Source organism: Corvus moneduloides, chromosome 15 (assembly GCF_009650955.1).
Source record: "Corvus moneduloides isolate bCorMon1 chromosome 15, bCorMon1.pri, whole genome shotgun sequence".
Taxonomy (NCBI): Eukaryota; Metazoa; Chordata; class Aves; order Passeriformes; family Corvidae; genus Corvus; species Corvus moneduloides.
In genome coordinates, this window is record NC_045490.1 from 16778342 (window position 1) to 16803325 (window position 24984).

At 55.8% G+C, this 24984-nt stretch overlaps 3 protein-coding genes across 5 annotated transcripts in view; all 3 read left to right on the plus strand.

Moving 5' to 3' along the window:
• The first annotated feature begins 212 nt into the window (after window positions 1-212).
• LOC116451294 (protocadherin alpha-13-like) lies at window positions 213-3156 on the plus strand. Its single transcript, XM_032124534.1, has one exon. It carries the CDS (start codon window positions 548-550, stop codon window positions 3089-3091), a length of 2544 nt encoding a protein of 847 aa, XP_031980425.1. The 5' UTR covers window positions 213-547; the 3' UTR covers window positions 3092-3156.
• A 4558-nt stretch (window positions 3157-7714) lies between these two features.
• LOC116451297 (protocadherin alpha-6-like) lies at window positions 7715-10428 on the plus strand. Its single transcript, XM_032124539.1, has one exon. The coding sequence runs from the start codon at window positions 7802-7804 to the stop codon at window positions 10361-10363; it is 2562 nt and encodes an 853-aa protein (XP_031980430.1). The 5' UTR covers window positions 7715-7801; the 3' UTR covers window positions 10364-10428.
• A 4547-nt stretch (window positions 10429-14975) lies between these two features.
• Window positions 14976-24984, plus strand: part of LOC116451295 (protocadherin alpha-C1-like) — a 92265-nt gene continuing 82256 nt past the window's right edge. Inside the window, exon 1 of one of the 3 annotated variants that reach the window (XM_032124538.1) lies at window positions 14976-17512. In XM_032124538.1, coding sequence (XP_031980429.1) covers window positions 15059-17512 — 2454 coding nt within the window. In that variant the 5' untranslated portion in view covers window positions 14976-15058. The remainder of the gene's footprint in view (window positions 17513-24984) is intronic. The other 2 variants (XM_032124537.1, XM_032124535.1) reach the window with 2 other exon arrangements.

A 24984-nucleotide genomic window follows, 5' to 3' on the forward strand; every position in this document is an offset into this window, starting at 1 on the left:
CTGGAGAGCTGCCAGCAGGGGTAAAGAAGAGAGAAGGATGGAAGAAGAAGGCAAAGGTAAGAATGAAAACGGAAGGGGAGGAAAGAAGACAGAGAAGAAAGAAGGAAAGAGGCAGAAAAGAGGAGGGGAAATAAAAATTATTCAATAGAGAAAATTGAAGGGAAAAAATATGGAAAGAAATGCAGACGAGAAAGAGGAAGGAAGAAAGAAATGTTTACAAGGAAACAGTAGGCGACAAAGAAAAAGAAGTAAAAGAAAAAGGAAGTACCGTAAGACGAAAAAGCCGAGGAGATGGCCATGACGGAGCGGAGGCGCGGGCGCTGTGGCGGAGCGTGTGAGGCGGCGGAGCAGCGCACGGTGTCGCTGCAGGCTCAGGAACGGCGTCTCGGCGGCTCCGCCCCGGTGCGGCGGAGAGCCCGGCTGTGAGCGCGGGGGGGCGGCGCGGGCCGGGCAGCAGAGCCGGTGCGTCCGGGCGGCGGCGGGGAGCCGTGCGGGGCCCGTGCCGGGGCCGGCAGCCAGAGCGGCAGAGGCGGCGGCGGCGGCGGCGATGGGGGAGCGTTGTTGTGCGGTGGTGCGGGTGCTGGTGCTGCAGGCGGCCTGGGCGCTGTCGGGCGGGCAGGTGCGGTACTCGGTGCCGGAGGAAGCCAAGGCCGGCACGGTGGTGGGCCGTCTGGCGCAGGACCTGGGCCTGGAGGCGGGCGAGGCGGAGGCGCGGCGGCTGCGGCTGGTGGCGCAGGGCCGGCGGGCGAGCGTGGAGGTGAGCGGGGCGAGCGGCGCGCTGCTGGTGAGCTCGCGGCTCGACCGGGAGGAGCTGTGCGGCAAGAGCGCGCCGTGCGCGCTGCGGCTGGAGGTGCTGGTGGAGCGGCCGCTGCGCGTCTTCCATGTGCAGCTGGAGGTCACCGACATCAACGACAATGCCCCCATCTTCCCCGCCGCCCGGAAAAACCTCAGCATCGCGGAACTGTCTCTGCCGGGGTCTCGTTTCCCGCTGGAGGGCGCGTCGGATGCGGATATCGGAGCGAACGCGCAGCTCTCCTACACACTCAGCCCCAGCGAGCATTTTAGAATAGAGGAAGAAAACAGTAACTCTCGCAGTAAATCCTTGTTTCTGGTACTCACGAAACCTTTGGACCGCGAGACGATTCCCGTTCACCGGTTGGTGCTGACGGCAAGTGACGGGGGCCGGCCGTCTCTGACGGGCACGATGGAGCTGATGATCTTGGTGCTGGATGTGAACGACAACGCACCTCAATTCAACCAGTCAGTGTATAACGTACGTTTGCCCGAGGATGCATTACAGATGACGCTTGTAGCGCGTGTGAACGCCACAGACCCGGACTTGGGAATATATGGGGAAATGATTTATGAAATTGATTCTGTTGTTCCACCGTCGGCCACAGATTTATTCGCCATCGATGCAAATACTGGGGAGATCAGACTGATGGGCGCCCTGGACTTCGAGACAGTTACTTTATATGACCTACACATTAAGGTGACTGATAAGGGGACGCCTCCACTGCCGGGTCACTGCAAGGTGGTGCTGGAGGTGCTGGACGTGAACGACAACGCGCCGGAGGTGTGGGTGACGTCGCTGTCGGTGCCGGTGCCGGAGGACGCGTCGGTGGGGACGGTGGTGGCCCTGCTGAGCGTGTCGGACCGGGACTCGGGGGCGAACGGTCGCGTGCGGTGCTGGGTGTGGCCGGCGTCGCCGTTCGGTCTGGAGGCGACGTTCGCGGGCTCGTACTCGCTGGTGCTGCGCGAGGCGCTGGACCGGGAGCGGGTGTCGGAGTACGAGGTGGAGGTGCGTGCGGAGGACGGCGGGGCGCCGGCGCTGCGCGGCAGGCGCGGGCTGCGGGTGGCGGTGTCGGACGTGAACGACAACGCGCCGGCGTTCGCGCAGGCCGTGTACACGGTGCTGGCGCGGGAGAACAACGCGGCGGGCGCGGAGCTGGCGCGGCTGTGGGCGCGGGACCCGGACGAGGCGGGCAACGGGCGCGTGAGCTACTCGGTGTGGGAGGGCGGCGTGGGCGGCGGGTGGCGTCCGGCGTCGAGCTACGTGTCGGTGGACGCGGAGAGCGGGCGTCTGTGGGCGCTGCAGCCCTTGGACTACGAGGAGCTGCAGGTGCTGCAGTTCGAGGTGCGTGCGGTGGACGCGGGCGAGCCGCCGCTGTGCGGCAACGCCACGGTGCAGCTGTTCGTGCTGGACGAGAACGACAACGCGCCGGCGCTGCTGCCGCCTGCGGGCTCGGCGCCGGAGGCGGGCGGCGTGGCGGGCGAGGCGGCGGCGGCGGGCTCGGGTTCGGTGTCGGGCACGCTGTGGGCGTGGGCGGCGTGGGGGGCGCCGGCGGGGCAGGTGGTGGCGAAGATCCGCGCCGTGGACGCCGACTCGGGCTACAACGCGTGGCTGCGCTACGAGCTGTGGGAGCCGCGGGGCAAGGGCCCGTTCCGCGTGGGGCTCTACAGCGGCGAGGTGAGCACGGCGCGGGCGCTGGAGGAGGCGGACGGCCCTCGCCAGCGGCTGCTGATCGTGGTGCGCGACCACGGCGAGCCGGCGCGCTCGGCCACGGCCACGCTCAGCGTGTCGCTGGTGGAGGCCGCCGAGGCGGCGCTGGCCGCGGCCGCGGGATCGTCGTCGTCGTCGTCGCGGTCGGCGGCGGGCGCGGAGATGGGCGCTGGTGCGGCGAGTGCGGCGACGAACGTGTGGCTGGTGGTGGCCATCTGCGCGGTGTCGAGCCTGTTCCTGCTGGCCGTGGTGCTGTACGGGGCGTCGCGCTGGGCGCCGCGGGCGGCCGTGCTGTCGGGGCCCGGGCCCACGACGCTCGTGTGCGCCAGCGAAGTGGGCAGCTGGTCGTACTCGCAGCGCCACAGCCGGAGCCTGTGCGTGGCGGACGGCGCGGGCAAGAGCGACCTCATGGTTTTCAGCCCCAACTTCCCTCCGCCGCCGCCCGGCCCCGCGGCCAAGGACACGCAGCCGGAGCCCTCCGCTCTCCTGGACACGGTCAGTGCCCCTCCCTTGCTCTCACCCTTTCGTCCGCCGCCTCTTTTCTCCTCTGCCTATTGTCTGCCACCCCTGTGTAGTTGCTACTTGTAGCTGGGCTCCGCCCCCGCAGCCTGAGGGCAGTGGGTGTTGAAGGATATTAAAGGGACCTTTCCATCCACCGCCGTGTCCTTCCTGGCAATTTCTTGGTGTGTGGAAGCCGAAATAAGATTATTATGGCACCCCAGATCACTTACCATCCGCAGCTGAGTGTTGCTGCGTTGGGCAGTACTCGAGAATTAAATTACTGCTGATTACAATGAGCGGTGCCCCGAGGTGCCAGCTTTGCAGGCAACTTTCTTGCTTGCTGGCGTGTAGGGTTTCAGTGTGAGCTTGGTGCAGGAATACAAGAGACACTGTGGTGGCGACAGTCCCCCAATCACTATGTATTGACTTAATGCCTTTGCTGGCTTCTGACCATATTGGTATTAGGTCTGGATTATTATTGAACACTATCCTCTTTCATTTTCATTGCAAGAGATGTGACACAAAATTACACTCGGGACTTCAGATTTTTGGCTCCCTGTGGAAATAACAATTCTGCATTTAGGTTCTATCATCACACTCATTAAGAACGTAGGAAAAGCAGTATGGAATTTTACTATAATCTTTTCCTCTGTATCTTTTGGCTCTACTTATTACCTGTTTAGGCAGAGGAGTGTGACCCAAGGTAAGTGTTAGAATTCAGTTTTCTTGTCCTTGCGATGCTCTGCCTCTCCATTGTGGATTTGTATTCTTGGCCATAGAAATGGCATGAAATATGCTGGCCTCTTTTGATGTTCTATCACAATAAGTATTAAAAATCATGTCATTTCAAGAGCCCAGGAAATACTTTCTGAACAGAAAAAGAAAAAAATGGAAAGCCCAAACAAACAAACCCCAGAGGGAAGCATAATTCCCCAACAAAACCTAAATCTTCCCGCTTATCAAGATTTTGGTTTCACTCTTAGAGCATGAAATCAATGCCATTGTGATTCAGAGCTGCCCCAACATCGCCTTTAGAAAGAGTATTGCTCCCCAGTTTTCCCCATTTCCATCTGAGATAGCTGAAGCATTGCAAAACATGACAGGTCAGCAGCAGAGTCTGCTGGACCCTGTGTATATGGTACATCTGTACGTTTTTCTGTGGTGCTCTCATTGATGAAGGGGTTCACAAAAGGTGAAGTGGAAGGAAACTGTAGCCTGTTTATGAAAGTGAGTGTGGCAGCGACAGAGTAAGGCCCAGATATTTCTTGATGTGACCTTGAGCAGAGGGAAGACTTGTCCAAGGAAGGTGGGATTCATTGGGAAGGCCATGTCTGATGACAAGAGTAAGTGATGATGTGGTTGTCTTGAGAACTCATGTCCCAGAGTGAGCAATGAAGGATGCCTGGAAAAAACTGTGAGGCAGGATGGGCGCAGAGTATTTCTGCCTGGGATCATTTCCAAGGGTCTAAGGTTCTGGAGCTGGAGGCCTTTTGGATCTTGAGATGCTGTGTGATATTGAAATGGCCATGAAGTCCTTTGAGATTATGAAGATCTCCCACAACAGAAAGAGATTTGTGCTGATACACCATTACTGTACCAAAGATGTTGGTAAGCAGAAATGCAATGCTGAATATTGTTTGATGAACCACTTCCCTCTTATTTGGAGAAAAGCGTTGTGTGAGGATAGCACTTCATCTTGTTGGAGTCCTTGTGTAGGGGTGGACATCTGTAGTAGCTTCCTCATCTGTTGATTTTGCCATGGTGGTACCTTGCTGCTTGTCAAGTGGGATTCATAAGAGGATGTGATGAGGAGGGGGGTATAATCCGTGTGTGCCTTATTTCTCCTACTTGAGTACTTGCAGGGTCAGCCTCAGTAGAAATGGGGTGTCCCCTTGCCATGCTTAACCCTGATACCTGCATGGCCACACCAAACCTTCCAGAGCAGCCCAGCTCTGATGTTATATCATAGAAATTCTCCCCCACAGTTTATATTGTGACTGTGCTTGTGCTTCAGCATTTGGTGTGGTTCTCTCAAAACAAAATGAATCTGGACCAGGATCACAGCTGTCACTCTGATCACAGAATTTTAAACATCTCTAAATGTGTAGTTCTGGGGTGTTTCCATCTGAGATTGCTGAAAAAGCACAGAACATTCCGGGTGAATTTCACAGAGCCTGACAGACATTCTGTGGCTTTGCATCCCTTCATAAATTCTTTGTGCCAGTTGTGGGGGAAGGTGGGGATGTGCAAAGGCCTGGGTCGTGCTCAGAGTGGGTTTTATTGCTGGGCCATGCTGTTTTGGTGGGGCAGTTTGGCTGCTGCAGCTGGAATCTTCCAAGCGGCATGGAGTATTGCTTGGGCCCTCTGTCACGGGGAGGGTGACTTTGAGTGGGGAAGTTTCTTCACTGAGGAGATTGAGATGCTGTGTGGCATAAGCAGTGTCATTGGGGAAGAAAAGCTCCAGCTGCTTAGCTGGAGATTCCTTTCCCCGAGCTTGGTATAGAGGATTCCACTGGAAAACCTTGTGAAGACACCTGTCACTTGGGGTTGTTTGCCTGGGATCCTCTCAGGTCCTTCTGAAGTCCTGTGTATCCTTTGTATTCTCCATGCTGCTCCTGCCAGATATGAAGACATCTACCATACACAACTTGGATCACTTGCTTTTGAAAACACAGCGTTGGTGAAACAGCAGCTTTTCCAAATATCAGTCTTGCTTGGTCAACCTTCTCTGAAGCTCTCCTTGTTTACATCTCTGCTCTTGTCTTGATAGGCAGTGGAAAAAGTTCTGTCCATAATCAAGAAGCTGCCAAACCTGGCATTTTGATATGGTGGAATGGGACCTTCTAGTTTTCTTCTCTCTTTTTACTAAAAAGTTCTATCTTTTTTTTTTTTTCTTCTTTTGCATTGGCAATGCGTTGGTAACAGTGGATGAGATGCAAACTGCTGAGTCTTGGCAGCTGTCAGGTAGCAGAGTTTCCAGCAGCTGACCGTCAGTATGAGGGATGGATTTTCCAGTCTTCTAAGCTGACGTTGACATTGGGAGAGTGTCCTTAGATTTGCAGGATCTCTCTGAGTTTGCGTGTGATAAAAGTGCATGAGGGAGCATTAGCGCTCTGTTCAGTGATTTAGAGGCTTTTGCAGAATGTGGGTCGTTTTCCCCTATTCATCTCCCCCAGAAATCTCTGATAACATTACAAGAAAATGTGCTTCAGAACCACTTCCATTGAAAGTATCTCTTTCCTGAAGAAGGAGCCAGGGATGCTTCAGGTAAGTTGCTGCTACCTAAAGATGAGTCTGAAAGACAATTGTACCTTTATACGTCTTTAGTCATGGTATCTTCATTTTGGATTGACCGAATGTGCTTGGATTTGGAATCGGACTTGATGATCGCTATGGGTGCCTTCCAGTTTGAAATGTTCTATGAGTCCTTTATTGGACCAGCAGAGCACCACTGCCTCCTCTCATTCCTATCTTGCTGCTTCCAGACACAGTATGAGCAAACGGCAGGAAGCACAGATGAAGGAGGAACCCTAACAAATTTCTCAGAGTGGATGTGTTGGGAGTCGGGGATGTGTTCTCAGAGAAAATGACACAGATAACATGACTTTGTTGCCTTTGCCCTGTGGATCAGGCTACGCAGAGGCATTCCACGGGGAGTAATGCCCCTGGGGATGGATGTTCTTGCTGTACGTTTCTGACTGTGCTGGCCTGCCTGAAATCTGAAGCCAGAACTTTACACTCATTACACAGGTGGCAAATGAGGCTTGAAGAATAGTTCTTCATCGAGGTATATGAAGAGTGTTTGGGAACTGTGGTTGCTCCATATTTTTTTCAGCGTTCTAGAAGGATTGGAGTGCTGGGCTGTGATGGCTTTGAGTTCCTGAAGAAGATTCCCCTGGGTTGTTCATGCTCATTGAAGTTTGTCTGGCATGTGCGTGCTTCATGGGGGAGGGTGATGTAATCATATGGAAAAATACATTGATCAAGGAGACGAAGAAGAAGCAAAGAGAGAAGAGAGTATGTGTGTGCATAAGGACAGTGAAGAGAAGGAAGGAAGGAAGGAAGGCAGGCAGGCAGCAGTAGAAAAAGGAAAGGGAAAGGGAGTATCCATAAATGGCATGTCACTGACACTACCGCTGTATACAGAAAGGGTGGAAGGAGAGAAAGGAGAAAAAGAAAATAAGAAAAAAGAGAAGAGAAAGAAAAACGGAGAGAAGAGGAATGACACAAGGAGGTAATTAAGAATGGGAGATGACAAAAAGAGAAAGAAAAAAACGGCAGAGGATAGGAGTAGTACGCATTGACCTTACCTCTAATTGCCGGTCGGACTTGGTTCCCGACAGCGACTGCCTCGATTAGAATATTACGCACTCGGGAGCTGATGGTGGCGCCGGAGACTTGGTAAATCCGCCTTGTTCTGTCAGCAGTGAGGCTCCGGAGGCGACTCGCGAGTCAGCAGAAGAGATGAAGAAGAGAACAATGGAAAAGGCCCAAAGAAAAAAAATGAAGGAGTGTCAGGGGAGCAACGGACGGCAGAGGAGATGGCCATGACGGAGCGGAGGCGCGGGCGCTGTGGCGGAGCGTGTGAGGCGGCGGAGCAGCGCACGGTGTCGCTGCAGGCTCAGGAACGGCGTGTCGGCGGCTCCGCCCCGGTGCGGCGGAGAGCCCGGCTGTGAGCGCGGGGGGGCGGCGCGGGCCGGGCAGCAGAGCCGGTGCGTCCGGGCGGCGGCGGGGAGCCGTGCGGGGCCCGTGCCGGGGCCGGCAGCCAGAGCGGCAGAGGCGGCGGCGGCGGCGGCGATGGGGGAGCGTTGTTGTGCGGTGGTGCGGGTGCTGGTGCTGCAGGCGGCCTGGGCGCTGTCGGGCGGGCAGGTGCGGTACTCGGTGCCGGAGGAAGCCAAGGCCGGCACGGTGGTGGGCCGTCTGGCGCAGGACCTGGGCCTGGAGGCGGGCGAGGCGGAGGCGCGGCGGCTGCGGCTGGTGGCGCAGGGCCGGCGGGCGAGCGTGGAGGTGAGCGGGGCGAGCGGCGCGCTGCTGGTGAGCTCGCGGCTCGACCGGGAGGAGCTGTGCGGCAAGAGCGCGCCGTGCGCGCTGCGGCTGGAGGTGCTGGTGGAGCGGCCGCTGCGCGTCTTCCATGTGCAGCTGGAGGTCACCGACATCAACGACAATGCCCCCATCTTCCCCGCCGCCCGAAAAAACCTCAGCATCGCGGAATGGACCACTCTGCCGGGGTCTCGTTTCCCGCTGGAGGGCGCGTCGGATGCGGATATCGGAGCGAACGCGCAGCTCTCCTATACACTCAGTCCCAGCGAGCACTTCTCCCTGGATTTACAGAGAACCGAGGAGGACGGTGAGTCCTTATTCCTGGTGCTCCGGAAATCTCTGGACCGCGAGACGATTCCCGTTCACCGGTTGGTGCTGACGGCGAGTGACGGGGGCCGGCCGTCTCTGACGGGCACCATGGAGCTGGTGATCTCGGTGCTGGACACTAACGACAATGCTCCTCAGTTCAACCAGTCAGTGTATAAAGTGCAGCTGCCGGAAAATGCAGAACTCGGCACTTTGGTGATCAGACTAAATGCCACAGATTTGGATGAAGGATCGAACAGTAATATCTCCTATTCGCTCCAGATCCTGTCCCCGCAGGACGGAAGAGACGTTTTCAGAATTGACAGAAAAAGCGGAGAGATCCGGCTTAGGGATGACTTAGACTTTGAGAATGTTGGTCTCTACCGCATGCAAGTGGACGCGATAGATAAGGGGACACCCCCACTGTCGGGTCACTGCAAGGTGGTGTTGGAGGTGCTGGACGTGAACGACAACGCGCCGGAGGTGTGGGTGACGTCGCTGTCGGTGCCGGTGCCGGAGGACGCGTCGGTGGGGACGGTGGTGGCCCTGCTGAGCGTGTCGGACCGGGACTCGGGGGCGAACGGTCGCGTGCGGTGCTGGGTGTGGCCGGCGTCGCCGTTCGGTCTGGAGGCGACGTTCGCGGGCTCGTACTCGCTGGTGCTGCGCGAGGCGCTGGACCGGGAGCGGGTGTCGGAGTACGAGGTGGAGGTGCGTGCGGAGGACGGCGGGGCGCCGGCGCTGCGCGGCAGGCGCGGGCTGCGGGTGGCGGTGTCGGACGTGAACGACAACGCGCCGGCGTTCGCGCAGGCCGTGTACACGGTGCTGGCGCGGGAGAACAACGCGGCGGGCGCGGAGCTGGCGCGGCTGTGGGCGCGGGACCCGGACGAGGCGGGCAACGGGCGCGTGAGCTACTCGGTGTGGGAGGGCGGCGTGGGCGGCGGGTGGCGTCCGGCGTCGAGCTACGTGTCGGTGGACGCGGAGAGCGGGCGTCTGTGGGCGCTGCAGCCCTTGGACTACGAGGAGCTGCAGGTGCTGCAGTTCGAGGTGCGTGCGGTGGACGCGGGCGAGCCGCCGCTGTGCGGCAACGCCACGGTGCAGCTGTTCGTGCTGGACGAGAACGACAACGCGCCGGCGCTGCTGCCGCCTGCGGGCTCGGCGCCGGAGGCGGGCGGCGTGGCGGGCGAGGCGGCGGCGGCGGCGGCGGCGGCGGGCTCGGGTTCGGTGTCGGGCACGCTGTGGGCGTGGGCGGCGTGGGGGGCGCCGGCGGGGCAGGTGGTGGCGAAGATCCGCGCCGTGGACGCCGACTCGGGCTACAACGCGTGGCTGCGCTACGAGCTGTGGGAGCCGCGGGGCAAGGGCCCGTTCCGCGTGGGGCTCTACAGCGGCGAGGTGAGCACGGCGCGGGCGCTGGAGGAGGCGGACGGCCCTCGCCAGCGGCTGCTGATCGTGGTGCGCGACCACGGCGAGCCGGCGCGCTCGGCCACGGCCACGCTCAGCGTGTCGCTGGTGGAGGCCGCCGAGGCGGCGCTGGCCGCGGCCGCGGGATCGTCGTCGTCGTCGTCGTCGCGGTCGGCGGCGGGCGCGGAGATGGGCGCTGGTGCGGCGAGTGCGGCGACGAACGTGTGGCTGGTGGTGGCCATCTGCGCGGTGTCGAGCCTGTTCCTGCTGGCCGTGGTGCTGTACGGGGCGTCGCGCTGGGCGCCGCGGGCGGCCGTGCTGTCGGGGCCCGGGCCCACGACGCTCGTGTGCGCCAGCGAAGTGGGCAGCTGGTCGTACTCGCAGCGCCACAGCCGGAGCCTGTGCGTGGCGGACGGCGCGGGCAAGAGCGACCTCATGGTTTTCAGCCCCAACTTCCCTCCGCCGCCGCCCGGCCCCGCGGCCAAGGACACGCAGCCGGAGCCCTCCGCTCTCCTGGACACGGTCAGTGGCCCTCCCTTGCTCTCACCCTTTCGTCCGCCGCCTCTTTTCTCCTCTGCCTATTGTCTGCCACCCCTGTGTAGTTGCTACTTGTAGCTGGGCTCCGCCCCCGCAGCCTGAGGGCAGTGGGTGTTGAAGGATATTAAAGGGACCTTTCCATCCACCGCCGTGTCCCTCCTGGCAATTTCTTGGTGTGTGGAAGCCGAAATAAGATTATTATGGCACCCCAGATCACTTACCATCCGCAGCTGAGTGTTGCTGCGTTGGGCAGTACTCGAGAATTAAATTACTGTTGATTACAATGAGCGGTGCCCCGATGTTCCAGCTTTGCAGGCAACTTTCTTGCTTGCTGGCGTGTAGGGTTTCAGTGTGAGCTTGGTGCAGGAATACAAGAGACACTGTGGTGGCGACAGTCCCCCAATCACTATGTATTGACTTAATGCCTTTGCTGGCTTCTGACCATATTGGTATTAGGTCTGGATTATTATTGAACACTATCCTCTTTCATTTTCATTGCAAGAGATGTGACACAAAATTACACTCGGGACTTCAGATTTTTGGCTCCCTGTGGAAATAACAATTCTGCATTTAGGTTCTATCATCACACTCATTAAGAACGTAGGAAAAGCAGTATGGAATTTTACTATAATCTTTTCCTCTGTATCTTTTGGCTCTACTTATTACCTGTTTAGGCAGAGGAGTGTGACCCAAGGTAAGTGTTAGAATTCAGTTTTCTTGTCCTTGCGATGCTCTGCCTCTCCATTGTGGATTTGTATTCTTGGCCATAGAAATGGCATGAAATATGCTGGCCTCTTTTGATGTTCTATCACAATAAGTATTAAAAATCATGTCATTTCAAGAGCCCAGGAAATACTTTCTGAACAGAAAAAGAAAAAAATGGAAAGCCCAAACAAACAAACCCCAGAGGGAAGCATAATTCCCCAACAAAACCTAAGTCTTCCCGCTTATCAAGATTTTGGTTTCACTCTTAGAGCATGAAATCAATGCCATTGTGATTCAGAGCTGCCCCAACATCGCCTTTAGAAAGAGTATTGCTCCCCAGTTTTCCCCATTTCCATCTGAGATAGCTGAAGCATTGCAAAACATGACAGGTCAGCAGCAGAGTCTGCTGGACCCTGTGTATATGGTACATCTGTACGTTTTTCTGTGGTGCTCTCATTGATGAAGGGGTTCACAAAAGGTGAGGTGGAAGGAAACTGTAGCCTGTTTATGAAAGTGAGTGTGGCAGCGACAGAGTAAGGCCCAGATATTTCTTGATGTGACCTTGAGCAGAGGGAAGACTTGTCCAAGGAAGGTGGGATTCATTGGGAAGGCCATGTCTGATGACAAGAGTAAGTGATGATGTGGTTGTCTTGAGAACTCATGTCCCAGAGTGAGCAATGAAGGATGCCTGGAAAAAACTGTGAGGCAGGATGGGCGCAGAGTATTTCTGCCTGGGATCATTTCCAAGGGTCTAAGGTTCTGGAGCTGGAGGCCTTTTGGATCTTGAGATGCTGTGTGATATTGAAATGGCCATGAAGTCCTTTGAGATTATGAAGATCTCCCACAACAGAAAGAGATTTGTGCTGATACACCATTACTGTACCAAAGATGTTGGTAAGCAGAAATGCAATGCTGAATATTGTTTGATGAACCACTTCCCTCTTATTTGGAGAAAAGCGTTGTGTGAGGATAGCACTTCATCTTGTTGGAGTCCTTGTGTAGGGGTGGACGTCTGTAGTAGCTTCCTCATCTGTTGATTTTGCCATGGTGGTACCTTGCTGCTTGTCAAGTGGGATTCATAAGAGGATGTGATGAGGAGGGGGGTATAATCCGTGTGTGCCTTATTTCTCCTACTTGAGTACTTGCAGGGTCAGCCTCAGTAGAAATGGGGTGTCCCCTTGCCATACTTAACCCTGATACCTGCATGGCCACACCAAACCTTCCAGAGCAGCCCAGCTCTGATGTTATATCATAGAAATTCTCCCCCACAGTTTATATTGTGACTGTGCTTGTGCTTCAGCATTTGGTGTGGTTCTCTCAAAACAAAATGAATCTGGACCAGGATCACAGCTGTCACTCTGATCACAGAATTTTAAACATCTCTAAATGTGTAGTTCTGGGGTGTTTCCATCTGAGATTGCTGAAAAAGCACAGAACATTCCGGGTGAATTTCACAGAGCCTGACAGACGTTCTGTGGCTTTGCATCCCTTCATAAATTCTTTGTGCCAGTTGTGGGGGAAGGTGGGGATGTGCAAAGGCCTGGGTCGTGCTCAGAGTGGGTTTTATTGCTGGGCCATGCTGTTTTGGTGGGGCAGTTTGGCTGCTGCAGCTGGAATCTTCCAAGTGGCATGGAGTATTGCTTGGGCCCTCTGTCACGGGGAGGGTGACTTTGAGTGGGGAAGTTTCTTCACTGAGGAGATTGAGATGCTGTGTGGCATAAGCAGTATCATTGGGGAAGAAAAGCTCCAGCTGCTTAGCTGGAGATTCCTTTCCCCGAGCTTGGTATAGAGGATTCCACTGGAAAACCTTGTGAAGACACCTGTCACTTGGGGTTGTTTGCCTGGGATCCTCTGAAGTCCTGTGTATCCTTTGTATTCTCCATGCTGCTCCTGCCAGATATGAAGACATCTACCATACACAACTTGGATCACTTGCTTTTGAAATCACAGCGTTGGTGAAACAGCAGCTTTTCCAAATATCAGTCTTGCTTGGTCAACCTTCTCTGAAGCTCTCCTTGTTTACATCTCTGCTCTTGTCTTGATAGGCAGTGGAAAAAGTTCTGTCCATAATCAAGAAGCTGCCAAACCTGGCATTTTGATATGGTGGAATGGGACCTTCTAATTTTCTTCTCTTTTTACTAAAAAGTTCTATCTTTTTTTTTTTCTTCTTTTGCATTGGCAATGCGTTGGTAACAGTGGATGAGATGCAAACTGCTGAGTCTTGGCAGCTGTCAGGTAGCAGAGTTTCCAGCAGCTGACCGTCAGTATGAGGGATGGATTTTCCAGTCTTCTAAGCTGACGTTGACATTGGGAGAGTGTCCTTAGATTTGCAGGATCTCTCTGAGTTTGCGTGTGATAAAAGTGCATGAGGGAGCATTAGCGCTCTGTTCAGTGATTTAGAGGCTTTTGCAGAATGTGGGTCGTTTTCCCCTATTCATCTCCCCCAGAAATCTCTGATAACATTACAAGAAAATGTGCTTCAGAACCACTTCCATTGAAAGTATCTCTTTCCTGAAGAAGGAGCCAGGGATGCTTCAGGTAAGTTGCTGCTACCTAAAGATGAGTCTGAAAGACAATTGTACCTTTATACGTCTTTAGTCAGGGTATCTTCATTTTGGATTGACCGAATGTGCCTGGATTTGGAATCGGACTTGATGATCGCTATGGGTGCCTTCCAGTTTGAAATGTTCTATGAGTCCTTTATTGGACCAGCAGAGCACCACTGCCTCCTCTCATTCCTATCTTGCTGCTTCCAGACACAGTATGAGCAAACGGCAGGAAGCACAGATGAAGGAGGAACCCTAACAAATTTCTCAGAGTGGATGTGTTGGGAGTCGGGGATGTGTTCTCAGAGAAAATGACACAGATAACATGACTTTGTTGCCTTTGCCCTGTGGATCAGGCTACGCAGAGGCATTCCACGGGGAGTAATGCCCCTGGGGATGGATGTTCTTGCTGTACGTTTCTGACTGTGCTGGCCTGCCTGAAATCTGAAGCCAGAACTTTACACTCATTACACAGGTGGCAAATGAGGCTTGAAGAATAGTTCTTCATCGAGGTATATGAAGAGTGTTTGGGAACTGTGGTTGCTCCATATTTTTTTCAGCGTTCTAGAAGGATTGGAGTGCTGGGCTGTGATGGCTTTGAGTTCCTGAAGAAGATTCCCCTGGGTTGTTCATGCTCATTGAAGTTTGTCTGGCATGTGCGTGCTTCATGGGGGAGGGTGATGTAATCATATGGAAAAATACATTGATCAAGGAGACGAAGAAGAAGCAAAGAGAGAAGAGAGTATGTGTGTGCATAAGGACAGTGAAGAGAAGGAAGGAAGGAAGGAAGGAAGGCAGGCAGCAGTAGAAAAAGGAAAGGGAAAGGGAGTATCCATAAATGGCATGTCACTGACACTACCGCTGTATACAGAAAGGGTGGAAGGAGAGAAAGGAGAAAAAGAAAATAAGAAAAAAGAGAAGAGAAAGAAAAACGGAGAGAAGAGGAATGACACAAGGAGGTAATTAAGAATGGGAGATGACAAAAAGAGAAAGAAAAAAACGGCAGAGGATAGGAGTAGTACGCATTGACCTTACCTCTAATTGCCGGTCGGACTTGGTTCCCAACAGCGACTGCCTCGATTAGAATATTACGCACTCGGGAGCTGATGGTGGCGCCGGAGACTTGGTAAATCCGCCTTGTTCTGTCAGCAGTGAGGCTCCGGAGGCGACTCGCGAGTCAGCAGAAGAGATGAAGAAGAGAACAATGGAAAAGGCCCAAAGAAAAAAAATGAAGGAGTGTCAGGGGAGCAACGGACGGCAGAGGAGATGGCCATGACGGAGCGGAGGCGCGGGCGCTGTGGCGGAGCGTGTGAGGCGGCGGAGCAGCGCACGGTGTCGCTGCAGGCTCAGGAACGGCGTGTCGGCGGCTCCGCCCCGGTGCGGCGGAGAGCCCGGCTGTGAGCGCGGGGGGGCGGCGCGGGCCGGGCAGCAGAGCCGGTGCGTCCGGGCGGCGGCGGGGAGCCGTGCGGGGCCCGTGCCGGGGCCGGCAGCCAGAGCGGCAGAGGCGGCGGCGGCGGCGGCGATGGGGGAGCGTTGTTGTGCGGTGGTGCGGGTGCTGGTGCTGCAGGCGGCCTGGGCGCTGTCGGGCGGGCAGGTGCGGTACTCGGTGCCGGAGGAAGCCAAGGCCGGCACGGTGGTGGGCCGTCTGGCGCAGGACCTGGGCCTGGAGGCGGGCGAGGCGGAGGCGCGGCGGCTGCGGCTGGTGGCGCAGGGCCGGCGGGCGAGCGTGGAGGTGAGCGGGGCGAGCGGCGCGCTGCTGGTGAGCTCGCGGCTCGACCGGGAGGAGCTGTGCGGCAAGAGCGCGCCGTGCGCGCTGCGGCTGGAGGTGCTGGTGGAGCGGCCGCTGCGCGTCTTCCATGTGCAGCTGGAGGTCACCGACATCAACGACAATGCCCCCATCTTCCCCGCCGCCCGGAAAAACCTCAGCATCGCGGAGTCATCTCTGCCGGGGTCTCGTTTCCCGCTGGAGGGCGCGTCGGATGCGGATATCGGAGCGAACGCGCAGCTCTCCTATACACTCAGCCCCAGCGAGCATTTTACACTGGATGTTAAATCCTCTGATGAAAACAGGAAGTCTCTGTTTCTGGTGCTCGCAAAGTCGTTGGACCGCGAGACGATTCCCGTTCACCGGTTGTTGCTGACGGCGAGTGACGGGGGCCGGCCGTCTCTGACGGGCACCACGGAGCTGGTGATCTCGGTGCTGGATGCAAACGACAACGCGCCCCAGTTCAACCAGTCAGTGTATAAAGTGAAGCTACCGGAGAGTGCTGAGGTGGGGACGTTTGTGGCGCGTGTGAACGCCACGGATGCGGACGAAGGCAGCAATAAGGAGTTTTCTTACAGCATCTTGAGTTCGATTCCTATCGGTAACAAAGGACTCTTTACCATTGACACCAAGACGGGCGAGATCAGACTGACGGGTACTTTGGACTTCGAAAACGTTCGTTTACACGAACTGCAAATCGAAGCGACAGATAAAGGGACACCCCCGCTGTCAGGTCACTGCAGCGTGGAACTGGAGGTGCTGGATGTGAACGACAACGCGCCGGAGGTGTGGGTGACGTCGCTGTCGGTGCCGGTGCCGGAGGACGCGTCGGTGGGGACGGTGGTGGCCCTGCTGAGCGTGTCGGACCGGGACTCGGGGGCGAACGGTCGCGTGCGGTGCTGGGTGTGGCCGGCGTCGCCGTTCGGTCTGGAGGCGACGTTCGCGGGCTCGTACTCGCTGGTGCTGCGCGAGGCGCTGGACCGGGAGCGGGTGTCGGAGTACGAGGTGGAGGTGCGTGCGGAGGACGGCGGGGCGCCGGCGCTGCGCGGCAGGCGCGGGCTGCGGGTGGCGGTGTCGGACGTGAACGACAACGCGCCGGCGTTCGCGCAGGCCGTGTACACGGTGCTGGCGCGGGAGAACAACGCGGCGGGCGCGGAGCTGGCGCGGCTGTGGGCGCGGGACCCGGACGAGGCGGGCAACGGGCGCGTGAGCTACTCGGTGTGGGAGGGCGGCGTGGGCGGCGGGTGGCGTCCGGCGTCGAGCTACGTGTCGGTGGACGCGGAGAGCGGGCGTCTGTGGGCGCTGCAGCCCTTGGACTACGAGGAGCTGCAGGTGCTGCAGTTCGAGGTGCGTGCGGTGGACGCGGGCGAGCCGCCGCTGTGCGGCAACGCCACGGTGCAGCTGTTCGTGCTGGACGAGAACGACAACGCGCCGGCGCTGCTGCCGCCTGCGGGCTCGGCGCCGGAGGCGGGCGGCGCGGCGGGCGAGGCGGCGGCGGCGGCGGGCTCGGTGTCGGTGTCGGGCACGCTGTGGGCGTGGGCGGCGTGGGGGGCGCCGGCGGGGCAGGTGGTGGCGAAGATCCGCGCCGTGGACGCCGACTCGGGCTACAACGCGTGGCTGCGCTACGAGCTGTGGGAGCCGCGGGGCAAGGGCCCGTTCCGCGTGGGGCTCTACAGCGGCGAGGTGAGCACGGCGCGGGCGCTGGAGGAGGCGGACGGCCCTCGCCAGCGGCTGCTGATCGTGGTGCGCGACCACGGCGAGCCGGCGCGCTCGGCCACGGCCACGCTCAGCGTGTCGCTGGTGGAGGCCGCCGAGGCGGCGCTGGCCGCGGCCGCGGGATCGTCGTCGTCGTCGTCGCGGTCGGCGGCGGGCGCGGAGATGGGCGCTGGTGCGGCGAGTGCGGCGACGAACGTGTGGCTGGTGGTGGCCATCTGCGCGGTGTCGAGCCTGTTCCTGCTGGCCGTGGTGCTGTACGGGGCGTCGCGCTGGGCGCCGCGGGCGGCCGTGCTGTCGGGGCCCGGGCCCACGACGCTCGTGTGCGCCAGCGAAGTGGGCAGCTGGTCGTACTCGCAGCGCCACAGCCGGAGCCTGTGCGTGGCGGACGGCGCGGGCAAGAGCGACCTCATGGTTTTCAGCCCCAACTTCCCTCCGCCGCCGCCCGGCCCCGCGGCCAAGGACACGCAGCCGGAGCCCTCCGCTCTCCTGGACACGGTCAGTGGCTCTTCCTTTCTCGCTCTGCCCCTTCTCAGCCTCCTCTGGGCAGTTGCTGTTTAAAATCGGGCTCCGCCCTCGCGGTGCGGGGGCGGTCCGTGCTTCGTGTTCCTTTACCCTTTGACTGCTGGTTGCATTATTCCTCGTTTTCATGGTCTTTAATGGTCACCGCTGACGATTTTTCATGTCAGTGTTATCTTCTCTCTTCTTACTGTATTAAGGACCGGAGCTCTACAAAATACTTGAATCTTGGTGCACTCTGTATTTCTGGAAAGTTGAATGGAATATTTTTGTCTTGCAGCATATCGCGAGTCATTCCTTTTTGCTTGCCACTGGGAATGGAGTATATATATATGTCACTTTGTTCTCTATTACGTAATTTTAGAACCTTCAGTGGCTGTTTCAGACTCAGTCACATTCTGTCTTGAAGCCTCATCTCTTTTCTTGTCTACTCAGCCTTGTAGTCCCCTGCATTGAAAATATTTTGCCATTTTCCTGACTAGGTCTTCAGAGTCATCAATTCTTTCTGCAGTTCTTTTCAGCAGACCTGTATTTTAACTCTGCTCCATAGGGTGATATCTCCTGTAATCTTTGGTACATCACTGTCCATGACTTTCTGGATCCCCTCATGAGTTATTAAATGGAACAATTCCTGATAAAGGTCTCTGCCTGTCTGCAGTGTTTACCTTACCTTGCTGGTGTCATTAGGTCTGGTTTTCCTGTCATCTGTGTAGTTAATCACAACTCTGAGTGCCTCTTCCAGTCTACTTTCATTTTGAAGGGAGTATCTTCACTTGCCTACATTTCCCTGTCGTACAGGTGGGGCAGTTCTAATGAATTTCTTGCTTTTGACTGCTGTAAGTTGCTGTTTTCCTGTCTTTTCTTACTCAGAAGTCTGACCTCCTTTTTGATTCACCTCTGAAACAGAAATCATGTAACGTTCTTGCCTCTTCACCTTGCATGGCATATATTAGTTTGTGAGGTACTACAGAATTACTAAGGACATGAAAAAGACAGATGCATTTCATGTTTCCCCCTTCTAAGTATGATTTAAATGCACTTTCTAATGTAAGGTACTTAATTGCAGAAGAACACGAACCAAAGTAGATGTCAAAATGTGCAGCCATAGTGCTAGACCAAGAAAGACATATTGGTAGAGGACTTGGTTTTCATGGATTAATGTATTTGTAGAAGCACCTCTGTTTGGTTTCTGACTTGGGTAGTTCCATGTATCCAGCAGTTGTAGGCGTTGTATTTCTAGGATGTTGTGGGGTTTTAACATTAATTTATTTGTGTTTACTTAATTTAATTTTATTATTCCCTTCCCTGAGAATACTTTAAAAAATAAACTGATTTTTTTTTGTTTCAATTTGTGCTTTCCTTATGATGATCATGTGAATATGAACATGGATGACGCTTGAAAGTCCCGATTTCCACACAGAGTGATTTAGCTTGTCTTTGTCAGGAGATGTGTTGGCAATTGTGAGTGAAAGCCATGCTGCCAAATAATGCAAATAATTCAGGATCTGTGCCTCTTGCCATCACTGTGGTTCACTGCCTTGTAGCCTCTTAAGGTCAATTTTACTTCGAGAGAATGCTGTGAAGCTTCAGGTTTCATTTGTTTCTGCCTTCGTAGAAATGGACACAGAAATACTGGCAATACAGCTGGGATTTGAGAGGATGGAAAAAACCCTGTTTGCTTTCTCAGTCCTGCTTCCCTGAAATTTTGAAGAGTGATCCTTGAACATGGGCCTGACAACGGATACCTAGAAATAAATCAAGATAGCTGTTAGAATAGCAACAGGTGTAGTTAAAATTTATCTACTGAGGCACCTACATGGACTTTTTTAGCATTTGGTGTGTTCCATTATTTTACCTCGGGGTGCATAATTAATTCTTCCTATGGTAGAGCCAGCAACTCACTACTGTGTGAAATCATCCGATTTGTGCTACTGCCTGGCCTACATGGCAGGGTAGCAGAAAATGCTATAGCTGTGCAGAGAAGAGGCTCTGATGTATTTATGTCAGTAGATGAGGTGGGAGCCTGGGAACATGTTACAAAATGAACTGTGGCTTGCCAGAACAGTGGTGCAAACCTCTTGTCTTGTCTTCAGTTGTGTCATGGCTGGATGACTGTGCTGTGTCCTGCAGCAGCTCATCTCCATCGGTAATGGACACATTATTTTGCCATACTGTGAGTGCCTACCTGCCTAAAAATGATAACCAAGACCTCGATCTTCATTGTGCAGCTACACGTGGGGGATAAAACTTATGAGAAATACTTTACTGATACGTAAAGATGAGAGAGTTCAGGTTCCCTGAGCTATTTCACCCTTGTGAGTTGATTTCTGCTCTGTTAATTTCTGGTTATGTTTAGAATATCGAGTTAGGGAGTCGCTGATGGAGTTAAAACTCTTTGGAATTGGTATGTGCTGATGCTTTACTCGGTTGGAACTATACTTCAGAAGGCAAAACAGTCCTGCTATGGACAGACACAGGTACTCTTTGTAACGTGATGGGTTTACTGTATTATTTACTCTACAAAATCCAAGGAGAGTGTGTGGGATTGCTCAGCTACATCCCTGTCACGAAGCCATGAAAAGGTAAGCAATTTCTGTTAGTTTCTAGCATTCCTGGACTAGACCCAAATATATTACATGTGAATCTGTGTCTTCCGAAGACCTGAATACTTTCTGCAGATGGAAGATCGAGGATATAGTCTTCTGCTGTAGAGGAAAGAGCTGAAATATCTTCAAGAAGAAAACATAAATGAGGGAATTGAGTTATGGCTCCTCAGGAATACGGGAAGATAAAGTCCGGAGATGAGAAGTGGGGTAGGCTTTATGCAGTGAAGATACTCCTAGGTACGATTCCTGGATTAATACAGGCGTTCAATTATTATGTACATTTTGGCAAGTGTACTTCTCAATTAAAGTGCCTTAAGGAAGGAGAAAAGGAAGAGGAGAGGAGAAGGAGAAGAGGAGGAGAAGGGGAGGAGACAAAAGAACCAACTATTACCGCTGCGGAGGAAGGCAATGTTCGGAAGGGAAATCGCGGAGCGCGTCGGCCGAGCGGGCGGAGCCACGGCAAGTCCATCCCCGCACGGAGCCGCTGCGGCGGCGGGAGGAGGGCTGCGAGCGGCCGCTCACGGAAGGAGCCGCGGCCGGACACCAGATGCCGCTGTTGGCCGCGAAGGCGCCGTGAGACACAGGAGTGCGGCAGCTCCTCCCCGACTCGCGGTCACTGTGCCGTCAGCGGGAGGAAGGATGCGGTGGACCGGCCCGGGCGGGGCGCCGAGAAAGCGGAGCGGCGTCCCGCTCCTGCCACGGAACCCTTAAGGCGACAGTCCGGGCGGCGGCGGGGAGCCGGGCAGGGACCTGTGCGGGGCCAGAGGCGATAGCGATGGGGGAGCGTTGTTGTGCGGTGGTGCGGGTGCTGGTGCTGCAGGCGGCCTGGGCGCTGTCGGGCGGGCAGGTGCGGTACTCGGTGCCGGAGGAAGCCAAGGCCGGCACGGTGGTGGGCCGTCTGGCGCAGGACCTGGGCCTGGAGGCGGGCGAGGCGGAGGCGCGGCGGCTGCGGCTGGTGGCGCAGGGCCAGCGGGCGAGCGTGGAGGTGAGCGGGGCGAGCGGCGCGCTGCTGGTGAGCTCGCGGCTCGACCGGGAGGAGCTGTGCGGCAAGAGCGCGCCGTGCGCGCTGCGGCTGGAGGTGCTGGTGGAGCGGCCGCTGCGCGTCTTCCATGTGCAGCTGGAGGTCACCGACATCAATGATAATGCCCCCGTCTTCCGTGTGAACGAGGAAGCCCTTAACATCGCGGAGTCATCTCTGCCGGGGTCTCGTTTCCCGCTGGAGGGCGCGTTGGATGCGGATATCGGAGCGAACGCGCAGCTCTCCTATACACTCAGCCCCAGCGAGTATTTCAGTCTCGACCATCAGGGGAATAATGACAAGAGCGCATCTTTAGGTCTTATTTTAACGAAAGCTTTGGACCGCGAGACGATTCCCGTTCACCGGTTGGTGCTGACGGCGAGTGACGGGGGCCGGCCGTCTCTGACGGGCACGATGGAGCTGGTGATCTCGGTGCTGGATGCAAACGACAACGCGCCCCAGTTCAACCAGTCAGTGTATAAAGTTAAAATCTTAGAGGGTTCAGAGCTCGGGACTCTATTAGTTACGCTTAGTGCCACAGATCCTGACGAAGGGATCAATAGCGATATTATATATTTATTTAGTAGACATGTCAGTACAAAAGTTAAAGAAATGTTCACTATCGATGAAAACAAAGGAGAAATCAGTCTTCAAGGCAAGTTAGACTATGAAGAAATAGATAGTTACGAGATCCCTGTAGAAGCAAGAGACAAAGGCTCCCCCCCGCTGTCAGGCCACTGCAAGGTGGTGCTGGAGGTTCTGGACGTGAACGACAACGCGCCGGAGGTGTGGGTGACGTCGCTGTCGGTGCCGGTGCCGGAGGACGCGTCGGTGGGGACGGTGGTGGCCCTGCTGAGCGTGTCGGACCGGGACTCGGGGGCGAACGGTCGCGTGCGGTGCTGGGTGTGGCCGGCGTCGCCGTTCGGTCTGGAGGCGACGTTCGCGGGCTCGTACTCGCTGGTGCTGCGCGAGGCGCTGGACCGGGAGCGGGTGTCGGAGTACGAGGTGGAGGTGCGTGCGGAGGACGGCGGGGCGCCAGCGCTGCGCGGCAGGCGCGGGCTGCGGGTGGCGGTGTCGGACGTGAACGACAACGCGCCGGCGTTCGCGCAGGCCGTGTACACGGTGCTGGCGCGGGAGAACAACGCGGCGGGCGCGGAGCTGGCGCGGCTGTGGGCGCGGGACCCGGACGAGGCGGGCAACGGGCGCGTGAGCTACTCGGTGTGGGAGGGCGGCGTGGGCGGCGGGTGGCGTCCGGCGTCGAGCTACGTGTCGGTGGACGCGGAGAGCGGGCGTCTGTGGGCGCTGCAGCCCTTGGACTACGAGGAGCTGCAGGTGCTGCAGTTCGAGGTGCGTGCGGTGGACGCGGGCGAGCCGCCGCTGTGCGGCAACGCCACGGTGCAGCTGTTCGTGCTGGACGAGAACGACAACGCGCCGGCGCTGCTGCCGCCTGCGGGCTCGGCGCCGGAGGCGGGCGGCGTGGCGGGCGAGGCGGCGGCGGCGGCGGCGGCGGCGGGCTCGGGTTCGGTGTCGGGCACGCTGTGGGCGTGGGCGGCGTGGGGGGCGCCGGCGGGGCAGGTGGTGGCGAAGATCCGCGCCGTGGACGCCGACTCGGGCTACAACGCGTGGCTGCGCTACGAGCTGTGGGAGCCGCGGGGCAAGGGCCCGTTCCGCGTGGGGCTCTACAGCGGCGAGGTGAGCACGGCGCGGGCGCTGGAGGAGGCGGACGGCCCTCGCCAGCGGCTGCTGATCGTGGTGCGCGACCACGGCGAGCCGGCGCGCTCGGCCACGGCCACGCTCAGCGTGTCGCTGGTGGAGGCCGCCGAGGCGGCGCTGGCCGCGGCCGCGGGATCGTCGTCGTCGTCGTCGTCGCGGTCGGCGGCGGGCGCGGAGATGGGCGCTGGTGCGGCGAGTGCGGCGACGAACGTGTGGCTGGTGGTGGCCATCTGCGCGGTGTCGAGCCTGTTCCTGCTGGCCGTGGTGCTGTACGGGGCGTCGCGCTGGGCGCCGCGGGCGGCCGTGCTGTCGGGGCCCGGGCCCACGACGCTCGTGTGCGCCAGCGAAGTGGGCAGCTGGTCGTACTCGCAGCGCCACAGCCGGAGCCTGTGCGTGGCGGACGGCGCGGGCAAGAGCGACCTCATGGTTTTCAGCCCCAACTTCCCTCCGCCGCCGCCCGGCCCCGCTGCAGAAAACGGTTCTGCTGGAAAGGGGCCATCTCTCTCCCCTCTTGCTTCAAGCCTGGTAAGAGTCTTCGAAAACTTCTGTTTTAATTTCTGTCTCTTCCGTCGTACTATTTATGTAATACATGGATCTTCGATGGGTTAAAACACCTTTACTGTGGCAAGAGTTTTAGGATGAATTCCTAGCTTTGTAGTGTGGTGGATGTAGACGTAATGATCTGCTTTAGACATGCGTGTTCATATTTTGAAATTTCATTGTCTCAGTACGTGGATGCCTCTCAAAATTTCCAGGTCTTTTTTTTTTTCTTTTTTCCTCGTTATTATTATTATTTTTTTTTTAATGCCGACTAGTCGTCAAATTACAATCCTAGGTGTTAGGGGATATTTTATTTTCCTGTTTTAGGCGCCTTTCAACCTGTGCGTTATTCAGTAGTTTAATACCTCCCTCAAGATGAATGTAATTCTATCTTTGAGCCAGGTGTGTTTACTCCTGATTTGATGTGTTCATTTGCGCCGAGACACTCGTTGGTTTTTTGATTTAGCAGCTTTCTGATTGGTGGGACTCGCCACTCTTGAGAAGGTGAAATGCATGAGTTGATAATTATGGGGTGGAGTGAACGGATGAAATTTTGGTGGAGGTTGTGAGCGTTGTTCTGTCTCTGGAAGTCCATCTGGAAAATGTGTGCCTGTGTGGGGGTGGAATTAAGTAAAATCCAGGATGCTTTGTGAACAAATTTAGAACTGTTTCAGGGAGGGGGTGCTCATCGGCCATTCCCACGACCTGATCTCAGTCTTTGCAGTGATGTGGCGTCTCTTTTATCCCATCTGTACAGAAGTGCGCTGTGGAAAGAAGAGTCCAAACTTGGTAGGAGTGGAGAGAGGCAGGAAATTGGTTAAGGGAAAATTATAACAGAAAATTTCTATGTGTGGTGTTCAATAGTTCAGGGATGGTAGGTTGAAAGCTTTTGGCTCTCCCAGCAGTAGAGCAGAAAAAACCAATAGAACACAGTTTCCACAGTAGTTTCTTCAGCGATTTCCCGGCGCGGGGAGCGATGGTTTAATTACCAGGTTGTTTTCAAAATTATTTTTAAGCTGATCTTGTCCATGCGCTGATGGCACTGAATTGACTCGGTTCTCATCTCGGCCGGCTTCAAAGCACTCTTTGAGATAAGACATTAGGGTCATGTTCAGTGTTTCTTGTTCAGTGTCAGAAAATTAAAGCAATTTTTAAAGGAAAAAGAGAAGATCTATTCTATCTCATTTAATTTTCTCTATAGTTTAAAAGTGAAGTGTGTAAAGCTGCCGCGGTAATAAGAACAAACAGTACTCATATAATTTCGTGTTATGCATTCAATTCAACTGGTTAACCCCCATATTTTTAAGACACAGTGATGTCTGCAAACGCGGTGTTTTTATTTTGACAGCGTACACTTGGTTGGGTTTTGAGCTGATAGAGCTCTCCAGAGGAAGGACACGGACTGAAGAACTTAAATGACAAGTCGTTATTTCCAAAACTACGAGGATGGTTCTTATAGGTGTACCGAAAACAGCAACGAAATTTGAAAACTTCATGTCCTTTTCGGAAAGTATCGTAGGAAGGGGTTATCTCTCGTTGAGCCATAGAAAAGCATTTGAATGAAAATTTGAATT